This window comes from Mirounga leonina, unplaced genomic scaffold, assembly GCF_011800145.1.
Source record: "Mirounga leonina isolate KUSES-001 unplaced genomic scaffold, KU_Mleo_1.0 Mir_154, whole genome shotgun sequence".
Lineage (NCBI taxonomy): Eukaryota > Metazoa > Chordata > Mammalia > Carnivora > Phocidae > Mirounga > Mirounga leonina.
In genome coordinates this window covers 59619729-59632055 of record NW_023270389.1, presented here as the reverse complement: position 1 = coordinate 59632055, position 12327 = coordinate 59619729, and the positions used below count along the sequence as shown (strand labels likewise).

The 12327-nt window shown below is 36.7% G+C and overlaps 1 protein-coding gene across 3 annotated transcripts in view; it reads left to right on the top strand.

Moving 5' to 3' along the window:
• Window positions 1–12327, top strand: part of RGS7 (regulator of G protein signaling 7) — a 514710-nt gene that overhangs the window by 418287 nt on the left and 84096 nt on the right. For all 3 annotated transcript variants that reach the window (XM_035010933.1, XM_035010932.1, XM_035010934.1), the window contains 3 exons: window positions 9488–9552; window positions 10387–10463; window positions 10570–10651. In XM_035010933.1, the coding sequence (XP_034866824.1) occupies window positions 9488–9552; window positions 10387–10463; window positions 10570–10651 (224 nt within the window). The remainder of the gene's footprint in view (window positions 1–9487; window positions 9553–10386; window positions 10464–10569; window positions 10652–12327) is intronic.

Below are 12327 nucleotides of genomic sequence, written 5' to 3'. Positions count from 1 at the left end.
TGAGAAAGTACAGTGAAGAATGAAATTAAAAATTAAAAATATAATTTAATAGCACCAAGTTGCCTGTTATGAACAAAACTAGTCATATGTTTAAAATTGAAGTATATATTTTTTTAAGATTTATTTATTTATTTGAGAGAGCGAGAATAAGAGAGAGTACATGAGAGGGGGGAGGGTCAGAGGGAGAAGCAGGCTCCCTGCCGAGCAGGGAGCCCGATGCGGGACTCAATCCCGGGACTCCAGGATCATGACCTGAGCCGAAGGCAGTTGCTTTAACCAACTGAGCCACCCAGGCGCCCTTAAAATTGAAGTATATTTTAACATAAAATTTGGAAAAGATTTTCAGGTCACTAGCCAGTGTACTCCAGATGTAACAACACATATGTTCTTAATGTTTATTATTTTAGATTCTTGGCAGTGCTAATTTGTGGTAGGAAGAGACACTTCACAAGTAAGATACTAAAAAAATTCAATGGCCCTCTCTGCAGTGTCCCATTTGAAAAAAGCAATAACTTTATATAAAAATCCATCCCCAACAAGGTTTTTAAAAGGATATTTCACTTGTAAAATTACTCTGTAATTTTCTTTTAAGTAGATACCTTTCTGGTGAACATAAAGGACATCATAGTTAATAATTCCCTACATTACTTTCCCTTTGGAGTTAACACAGCACTCTCCAATATATCATGTCCTGTAGTCCTAACCTCAGTCCTGTGGAATAGATGCACCAAGTATTTTTATACTCATTACACAGGTAAGCAGTTGGAGTCTCAGAAAGGTTAAGTGACTTTTCCAAAATCACAGTTAATGAGGGTGGCCAGAACCCCAAATCTGAAAACTCAAGGACCATTGCTCTTTCTACTATACCCCATGGCCTCTCCTAGAGTATTTGTAAATTTGTCTCTCCATTGATGATCAGGGGATTAGACAATAGGCATAGTACAAGTCTAATGTCCTGAGTGACTTAGCCAGTAATTTCTGATGTTAATCTCATCCTTTTATAGGTTATAATATTATTTTCTAACATACTGCCTATATCTCTTTCCTTTTATATAACAAACCAAGAAAAGGGAGTGGGGAGGATCCAAGTTCAGATATCCAAAAGTATTGTTCATGACTCTTTTGACCTCAATTCAGTGAATATAGATTACTCACTCTTTGGTAAATCACAGAGCACTTTGGCATTATCTCTTGGGTTTCATTTTCCTACTGTTTCCTACTGGATGATTTATTGAAGTACTCTTGGAAAATGTGAACTTATTCCTTCATTTGATAAATTTAAATAAAAGAAGGAGAAATTAAGAACCCTTGACCTAATATTATGGGAAATTTACTTGAAAGTTAATATTTTTATTACAACAGTGGTTCAGAAATATCATAAAAGTTAAATTATGGTTTTTCTTACTATGCTATGGTAAAAAATAGATATTATTGGTTTAAAGCCCTACTAAATGCTATAAGCAACAGAGGTAATAATGCCACATAGAAAGACTGGGACGTCAGGTACTCCTGCAGGTAACTAGCCAAGCTTCTGAAAGTTTTGTAGGTATCTTCGTTATCATAGAAAAGATCTGTTTTATTCACTACTCTCCAACAGAGGGAATAAGACACAAACACAGGCAGTTGGTTCTTATTCTTTGAGGTAGGTATGTTCTATAAAGTTGCCACAAATGCGTAATCAGTGAATACTGAGCCGTTGCTCCTAGGGGAGGTACAGTGTTCAGTTCCTGCAAGCCTCTGGTCACAACATTTTTGCCAATGGATCAATGCATACACCTTTGCTTTATGTGTGTTTCTTTCAACAGACACCTTAGTTCATGTATATTTTGATTAATAAACACTGACCTTACAACCAGCAGCATCCTAAGTCATTCACAAACAGAGTTCATGCAACATACATGTCATCTCCAAAAAGCGCATCACGGTCTTCTTGCATTTAGGAACGCTAGACAGCACTGCAGCACTACCCTTGGGGCTCATTTTAAACAGCAAAAAAATGTGGCACTAAATAGACCATCAAAAGGACACTTGTTTACAGAATTAGCTGGAACAGGAAAGTAAAGCATTGCCTTGTTCCACATCAACTGAGAAAGTGAGCATCAGGCAACTCTAGTTTTACCACTCTGAATGGCTGTGGATGATCGTAAAAACACCGCAAGTGTTGATTGGGGAGCTACAAATAAATTTTAGCAAGTAGGCAAATTTGCAGATATGGGACCAGCAAATAATGATGATTAGCTATAATTTTTAAGAGAGAAAGATAGTAAATTTGGAAAGAATAAAATACAGCAACGTAAGGAATTACAAATTGCCAAAAACTCATGAGCCTTAGAAAAGCAATCAAACTTTTTAGGAGCCATTGATATATTTACAAAGAAGATAAATTAAATAGCTCTGTTTTGTTTGTTTAGCAATTTAAGTGGTTGGAGCATATAATCTGTAATATAATTTGTGGATGAATGCACAGAGAACGGGATTCAAATAAGATTCACAGTGACAGTAATAGTTCTTACATTTAGGAGCAACATTCTCAGATATTAAGAAAAATGGTTGCATGTAGAAAACAGATGCAAAGGACTTCTGCCCTTCTCAGCAATCTCTGAGAGCTAATGTGGGGCTCCCGTTATGACTGCCTTTATATTTTATGTGCGATAAGTCTCTGCTGTGTGATCACAAACCCGAGAACCCTCTGATTCACCTAGTTATTTTTTGTATGGCTCTGGAAGAGGACTTAGGCTCTCTGGATTTCACTCTTACTGTCAATTAAATAAAGATGACAATACTTTTTTTTTTTTTTCTGAGATAGTTGATTTAAGGCTCTGGATAAGCTAATACATGTAAACACCTTAATATGCAGCAGTCTGCATGGTAGAATCATCAGAGGACACTTCTTTTTCCTTTAGGAGGAGATAGAAGTCCACAGCTCTAATTCTTTTCGTACTCATAGTGGCTGGCTATTATTCCAGAGGTATCCTGAAGGAATTCTTCTCAAGACTAGAACTTCAAGGCAGGTATTTGAAGATTTTCATGGTCTAGGTATTCAATTACCATAGTAGATCTCTCTTACTCTGTTACTCTCTTTTTTAGTCAAGGTATTTGATCTCATACATTAGTGAATTCCTTCTACTACTTATAGTAACATGGTCTTCATCAACATAAATCAGAAAATTTGGGGCACCTGGGTGGCTCAGTCCATTAAGCACCTGCCTTCAGCTCAGGTCTTAATCCCAGCGTCCTGGGATTGAGCGCCTTGTCAGGTTCTCTGCTCAGCAGGGAGTCTGCTTCTCCCTCTGCCCCTCCCCCTCCTTCCCCTAAATGTGCTCTCTCTCTCTCTCAAATAAATAAATAAAATCTAAAAAAAATCTATAAAAAACATATCAGAAAATTAAATAATTTTAAAATTATTTTATCATATGTTCTCTAGTTAATTTTCTGTTAAGATTTAATTTCTCTTTTAGTTAATTAATGCTTGAGTTGCTGTTGAGTTATAAATTAAAAAAATAAAATTCCCTAAAGTATTGTTATTCCTTAACTTTCATTCCTACAAATGCATTTCTAATGGTTGAGTCATTAAATGAGTATTAGATTTTATAGGACTGTATTAACATTACATTTAAAATACCTTCAAAGAATTATTTTGGAAATTCTGTTCTTGAAGAAGATAAGAAAGGAAAGAAGATCTCTTTCTTTCAAGTGAAATTAAGGATAATGTTTTTGTTTAAGTTTTTTGTTATAAAAAATCCAAAAATTATTGAGGTTTTAAGGGTATGTTCATTCAGCATAGATATAATCACAAAACATATTTGCATCTTGGGACGGCTGTGAGAAGCAAGAACTGATTTGCACACCATACTTCCTGGAAATTTTCCAAAATTGCTCCCCTGCCCCTGAATGGAATAAGAAGAAAAGAAAGCAAAACTACAATAGAAAGAATTATTAAGACAGTGTGGAAATTGGAGAATGGTGCCACATACCACTTACTTGAAAGATGTATTCTGGAATCAATAGAATTTAGCCAAATGAAAGGAAGATGGTGATATCAGACTTACAATTTCTCTTCTCAAGAAATTAGGGCAGCTTTACAGAATTGGATGAAGTTCTGACCAAGCCCGTTAATGATTCATCGATCCATGTGGGCTGGAAATAAGAGTAAGTCTTAGGAAGGCAGAGAAAGGCTTGCCCCATCTTGGACTGAGGTTTCTTAGGCTTAAACATGGCACTCAAAGAGACAGCCCTATGCCTGTCTGATGTTTTGTCTCTGACCCAGATTTCATAAACCATCTCGGGCTCTCAGACATTCAGAGAGCAAGCCTAAGAGTAAAGGGGAGGAACTTGGGGAATGATGGCAGTATCCTTGTTGGATTGTTATGCTGGGGGCCGACAGTTACAACAGCAAACCCAGGATTCTCTGGGTCAGTTTCACCAGGGTAGTGTGGCCTGAGTCCAAAATGAGTGAGCAATGCCAGAGAAAACCAGAAATAAGAAGGGTATAGCCACATGGGTAATAGCTGTGTTTTTTGGAAAATCTGAGCTGTGATAGAACAGTTTTAGCACATCTAGATTTTTTTTAAATGTGCCAAGTCAACATTTTTCTCACTTTAATTTTCCAAGACAACAGCTTTCCCTCCGTGCCCTCCAGGATCTAAATAATTGTGATAAAAGTAATTTCCAAGTGGAATGTAAATTCTATAATTTTTTAAAAAACTATAATAGAGCATACAATAAACTCTAGTCACTAAAAAAATTAGAAAGAAATAGATTATTTTCTTCATCATTTATGGGGGGAATATTAGTGTTTATTTCTGAGACTAAAATTCAAGAAAAATATATAAAGTGTTTATTTAAACACATAAGAATGGCCACTAATGGAATGGTAAGTTTTATCACTTCTAAATTATTAGGAGAGGAATTAAAGAAAACTCATCCCATGTAACAAAATGTAGGAAACAAAGAAATCACAATTACAGAGAGAGAGAGATGGAGATGTAAGAAAAGGAAAAACAAACATAACTTACAAGAATTAATGTAAGTTCATCTTTTGAAATAGAAGGTATCTTTAGGTGAGGTCATAAATAAAATGCAGTAATACCTGTCTGCAGGGTAGATAAGTAAAACATGCTGACTCTTTCAGTTAAAGAAGGTTGATAAAGAAAAGACATACTAGGCAAATACAAGTAGAAAATGAAACCAGGGCTTGCAATATAGATCAAATAAAGATAGCCCACGGTACAAAGTGTGAAACAGAGCCAAATTTGTGAAGGGGGCAATCCATACACATCTTTTTTCATTAAAACCTATCATGTGAAAATACTGGAAATATAAGAAAACAGATAAACATAATGAAATTGTTCCACTCTCAAGCCAGATTGGCAAAAAATCAAGCCTGGCATGAAGGTGAGGATATTGGCATATTGCTGGGAGGGTATAAGGGGTAGAAGTTTGGCAGGTCTTACAAAATTCACACTGTGCCTGTCCCACAGAGTCCTGCTACCAATTCCAAGAATATATGTTAATCAAAACCTATATGGAATCACTATTTATAGCAGCTCCAAAATATGAAAGCATTATCTCACTTATATATGGAATGTTAAACACACACACTCATAGGAAAAAAAGAAAAGATCAGAGGCAAAGGGTGGGAGGTAGGGGAATTGGAAGAATGGGGTCAAAATGTACGAAACACCATTTATAAGATAAAAAAGTTCTGGGAATATCGTGCACCATGAAGACTATAGCAAACACTGCTGTGTGGTACATTTGAAAGTTGCTGAGAGAGTAGATCCTAAAAGTTCTCATCACAAGGGGGAAAAAAACCTTTTTTTTTTGTATCTAGATGAAATGATGGATATTAACTGAACTTATTGTGGTGATCATTTCACAATTACATAAGTCACTTCATTACACTGTACACTTTAAACGTATACGGTGCTGCATGTCAGTTATGTCTCAATAAAACCAAGAAGAAAAAAAAGAAAAAGAAAACAATCTAAGTATTTAATAATAGGTGTATAGCTTAAATAATGTGTGCTGCATTCCTAGGATAGACTAGCACAGTGAAGAGAAACAAGCTATAGAAAAGTGCCTGGGTGGATCTCAGTAATGTCATGGTGAGTAAAAAAAAGCAGGTTGCAGAAAATGTAGTATGACTGCTGTATGTATATATAAAAATATAATTTAAATAACATATAATTTAAAACTAAATCAGTGTTTGCTGAAGTATACTCAATATTGTCCATATCATTTATTAAATTTTCCTCAAAAATATGGGAAAATATATTTCCTGCATATATATATCTGATATTAGTCTCTATCTCTAATGTATAAATGGGCTTTAAGTCTAATAAGAAAAAGCCAAATCCCCCAAGAGAAAAATTAGCAGTCATGAACACCTAATTCACAGAAGAAAAACTCTCAGATCATCAGGAAAATTTAGTGATGTTTTTACTCAACAAATATATCCTGAACATCTTCTGTGTACAAGTATGTTCCACGCAAGGAGATACATGGGCAAACAAAACAAGGAAAAATCTCTGGCCTCATGGAGCTGGCATTCCAATGAGGTAGCAGGGGGCGAAAATAAGCTAATAAGCTACCTACATAAATGGATACAGAAGTTGTATGTTAGGAGGTAGAAAGTTGTGTAGAGGAGGACAATGGGAAAGGGGCTGTGGGGGTGGGGGTGGGAGGAAGGTGTCACTGAGAGCATGGGTCTGAAGGGAACATGGCCACCGTTTGAGAGTAGTTTGGAAGCAAGGTCGGAGGATAATGAAATGGGCACAGAAGGACTTTGGCCTTTACCGGAAGTGAGGTGAGATAGGAAGTAGTTGAAAAATGGGAAGTTTGAATACAATGAAATCTGATTTAAGTCTTTACAGAATAACTCTGATTGCTTTGCTGAAAATGTACTCTCCAGAGTGTAAGCAAGACATACTCATACTTAAACTCTATGGAATTTGGTTACACAGATCAGAGGACTTGAAAGGTGCACACCCCCTCATTGAGCACTGACACTTAAGGAAAATTATCAAATATCTAAAAAATAAACATACATCCATACGTACATGTTTGCAGAAGTATTAGTAAATAATTGCAAGATGAAGGATATAATCTAAGTGTCCAACAATAAGGATTCATTTAAATAAATAATAAATGGATTATCATGAAATGATTTTTCAGGATGTTACAGAATAACACTTATTGATATGAAGTTAGCCAAATATAACATTAAAGGATAAAGCTCATAAGATAGCATATGTAGTACAGTTTTAAATAAATATATGCAGATAAAGTTTTGATATAAATACAGATATTCATGTCTATGTTTGTAGGTGTGTATAGAAGGGAAAAACCATATAATGTGCCAAATAATGAAGGAAGTGAGATTATAGAATGATTTTTTCTTTAATATTTATTTTTTTTTCTGCATCATCTTAACTTTTACAATGAGGGATAAGGATTTTAAAAATTAAACTACTTCAACTTTGAAGTAAAACAATCTGTGTGCATCATTTTTACTTGCCCTGTGACATATCTGAGTGGAAAGTGATTTTTGTAACAGGATGTTAAAATGGAAATCCAGCCAAAATGTTAAGTGGATCAAGACCAGATGTGAAAGTGTTATTATAGATGGACGTACAAATTGTCACACTAGCTGCTGTCAGCTCCCACTGAGGGCATTAAAGGGTAAGATGTTGGCTAAAGACTGATTTTGTAGCTGTTAGGATGTCAGGAGTCATTGCCCCCATCAGCCCCAGTGGGAAGAATGAGTGGGGATGCCCCTCATCTCAAGCCCCGGGACAAAGATTTCAAGGGCTTTCTGGGAGTGCTTGACAGGAGTCACCTACTCCTGGGGACACAATGGATCATGAACTCCAGGCCTTGGAATGACAAGGGGCAAGAGACAGGCTCTCTAGTTATGGGTGGAGAAATTAAAGGGAAGTGGCTTTTATGTTCCGTGGTGTCCTTTCAGGGCAAAGAGTGCATGCAGCAATACTAGCTGGGGACACAAGAACAAGGTGGACAAAGAAGACAGTCACGCTTCTCTCACCCACAGAAGCTGGGGGAAAGGGGAAGACCTTAAGACTTTAAACCAGGCTTGAATTTTTGACTATTCCTTGGGATGGACATTCCATAAGTTGGGTCTCTGAATTACCTGAGTGACAAGCAAGACTGTGGATGCTGCTTGAGTTTTTATTCAGGGGCTGGGGAAGGATTCACTCACACAGTAAACTTGAAACAATTAAAAAGAGAGTTTCATGACAATATGTATTATATTTGACCAATTTTGAGAATTAGCAATTTTGAAAATTACTAATATTGGTGGAATAATAAAATTCCCATGATAGATTATAGAAAGATGTGTTCTCAGATCGTCTCCTGGGTTCTTAATGTCTGTAGTAATATTAGCATCAGTCCACGCTTGGCTTTCTCCTTGGCCTTGGCCTTCATAAAGGGAACTTTAGAGGACGGAAATTGAATGCACAGCATCAGTGTTTACAGAGATCTCAGATTTTCTGTGTAAGATAATTCCTTAGGGATATCAGCTGGACTTGATGATCAGAAACTGAGGGTGGCATGGCTTAGTGCAATGGTGGTAATTATAAGGACACCCCCAGAACTAACCTTACAAAAAGTAATATTTGACAGTCTCATCCAGCAGATTCATTCAGCATCTGAAATATATAGTTTATTTTGAATTTCATGAGACTCAAATATCATATATTATGGAAAAATAACAAGAAGTGTCCTGGAAATCAGGACGATACTGGAGGGCTCTGAATGTCTTGATATTATCATAAGAGTTACTAATAATCCTGAAATAACTAAAGAAATGTGATTTTTCAGTAGCAGTGCTGCTCTAGCCCTCTTCTCTCCCTCTGGCTCCCATCCCATAAATCTACTGCCCAAGGGGGCTTTCCCTGGCAGCAAGGATACTGAGTCCTCAGAAAAATGGTATTAAAAGGTAGTCATATTGTAGTTAAGGAAGATATTATAGTTTCCTCTCTCCCAGTGCCAAAATAATTGATGATGGTGAAATGTAGCAAAAGAGATGCCAAGAAGCCTTCAGTTTAGGTTAATAGAGTCTTTCAGTTGACAGAAGAATATGGATATAATTGAATGTGCCAGTGATTCACTCTTCATGCAATTCCTTTTAACCCAATGGTGTTATTTGTATATCTAGATGTTTAGGTTCGTTTGATGTGTTATTTAGAAGGCTTTATTTTCCCCATTATTTAATAAAAATGAACAGTTACCAACTTTCTAAATGTATCTATTTTCTTATAATACCACTATGTTTGAATTTCAGTAAAAATGTTACCAATTATTTATTTTTGTCAAAAAATATAAAGATAGAAAATTATGACTGGAAAAAAGTGACAAAGACCAAGATGTTTTGATTTATAATGCTGTATTTTTATTTTTAGTGAGTGCCTCCAGTTAATAAGCAAGCAAGAAATGATTGATTTTTTTTTTTTTTCCCTTTCAGCGGTTTACCTCTGCAAGAGAACAATGCAAAACAAGGCGAGGCTAGAATTGGCAGACTATGAAGCTGTAAGTACTAAGGACTTTCTGGCAAAGAAAGTCATAAAATGAACAGGAATAAGGCCTATGGTCATTTCTGGAGATTCTGTTGACTTTACACCCCTGGATTTTAAGGACCAGATTTCTAGATCAGGCATCATAATGGCTCAAATCCCTGACTTGCTTGCTTTGTCTCATCATTCACATTGGGGATGGTGAACTTCTAGATGCAAACTCACAGGAGAAGGGAGAAGCATGTCTTGCTAAACTTAAATGTAAAAACATTAAGTGTCCTATATATAGTGAAGACATCCAAACTTAGAGAAATAAAGAGCATTTACTTTGAGTAAATAATTTTTGCAAAACAGATAAAATTAATCTGATGTCATTTGTTCAGACAGTTGCTGTGTTGTGATTTACAAATGACTTTGAAGCACTGAGTAGAAACGGTAGTAAGCTGCTGGGGGTTTACATTCTTGTCAGGAACGGGATAGACTGACTGAATTATTAGTAGAGATGTATTGCTTTCCTATTCCTCACTAAAATGGGCACAGAAAAATCCAATGGATTAGTCTTGAGCACTTTTTTTATACAAAGTAATTTTTAGTATTTTAGATGTTTACTTGTGGTCTCTAAAGTCCATTATTCATAAGATTAATATTTGTAATAAGTTTCCCTGTTTCCTCTGACTATTAATATGAAGATGAGCTACATTCAGTGAGCATGATTTATCATTCAGAACCAGAGTACACACTACTTTATAAATTCTGTAATTGCTTTCTTGATAAATTTATACAGTAGATAAATGAGAAATGAGTAGTCAGATGAGCACCAGAACATCTTCATCTGTGGTATGTTTTTCAGGAGAGCCTGGCCAGGCTGCAGAGAGCATTTGCTCGGAAGTGGGAGTTCATTTTTATGCAAGCAGAAGCACAAGCAAAGTGAGTCCTTGTGAGTCTTTTGGAAAATTTGTTCAAGTTGTGGCCTTTTGTCCAGAGAGGTGCTACAATTAACATTACTTATTATTCATTGTTACAATGTTGACAGAGTGGACAAGAAGAGAGACAAAATTGAAAGGAAGATCCTTGATAGCCAAGAGAGAGCATTCTGGGACGTCCACAGACCTGTGGTAAGCAAACGTGCAAATGTTATCTTCAGTTCATAATCTGAGCCTTTGGAAACTGAAGGATGCCTGAAAAAGTGAAAGAACAATGTGGTAGCCCTATCACTCTTCTCCAAATCTTGGTTAAGAAAATATTGCCACTTTTGTGTAAGATAACCAGAATGCAGTAGGGTAATGTGTAATTCATAAAGCTATGCATTTTTCCACCACAACATCACTCTTGGCATTTGAGATACTTGATACTTTTATACCCTTGAAAGAAACAAGACTGCAACAAAGCAGTCTTACGTAAACCATGTGACTCAGAGTAACAAATAATGAATGTCCTTGATTAATACCAGAAAGCTTTGTGTAAGGAATTCAACACTGGTTATGCGCATCGTAAGAAAACAGGTCTAATCTCACATGTTTCTTTCTATTTTGATAGTATGTGTTTGTCTTCTATGTATTTCTTTAAATACAGACAGGGCATTAGAGAATAATATTTACATAAATGTAGAATAAATACCAGGTTCCCAGCACGAGACAAATCAAGACTGATGAGAATTTTTTTTTTAATTTTTTTTTAAAGATTTTATTTATTTGACAGAGAGAGAGAGTGGGAGATGGAACACAAGCAGAAGGAATGGGAGGGGGAGAAGCAGGCTTCCCAGTGAGCAGGGAGCCCGACGTAGGGCTCAGGACCCTGAGATCATGACCTGAGCCAAAGGCAGACGCTTAATGACTGAGCCACCCAGGTTCCCCAAGCCTGATGAGAATATTTTAAAAACTTTCCTCTCACCTACCTTCAGGATCAAACAAAAATAGGTCTGCTTTCCAAAGATTTCTTTATATTTGTGTGTGTTTCAACTTCAAATAGCCATACAACTGTTAAATTCTATTTTCTCTGTTTGAATTCCCAAAAGATTAGAATTAGAATTAAATGGCTTCCCTGCTCAATATTCAGCTCAAGTTTTGTTGCTCGTGGTGAAAAAGAATTATGAGGTCATGTGCATAAATGTTGCAAGAATATGAAGTAGGATTTTTTCTTGTTTGTTTATTTTAAGCAATCGCTAGACACCAGTCAATACATTATGTTCCTGTGTTATCCACTTTATGCCTCTGGATATCTGGTGGCCCATCTCTAGCTTTGTTCAGCTTTGATGGCCAGCATCCTCCTGGCAACCTAAGAGGACTAGCTCCATGACTTCCCTGCACTGCCTACATTCATTCCATGGCAAATACGCAAGCTCACAGAGCATGTAAATCGATCCTATCTCAATACTCCTCTGCTCCATCCCCTATGAGTTACTCAGCTGGTCCCTGGCCCTCTGTGTGCTCCTATTGGAGGCAGAACCTGTCAGTTGTTTTTGCTCTATCCAGTCCTGTGTCTGCAGCAAGGAGCATATATGAGTGCTCTCCAGGGGGTCCCCTGCTGCACCCCTCACTAGGCTTCCAATCAGAAAATCATCCTAAGGAGCACCCTGAGGGAGAAACCACCCTGAAGCCAAGGCCTCCATCTCCCTTATTGAACTTCTAGGTGCTGATGACAGCAGGTGCAGATGTTGAGGGAGCTAATCTGTGGGACCTCTTAGTATCAGTCTTTTACTTCTGAGCTCTTTGTTTCCTCTACACTTTCCATTTTATTGAGGCTGTTCTTCGGGAATTTGGAATCTGTGCCCTAGGTTTAGGCAATAGGAGAA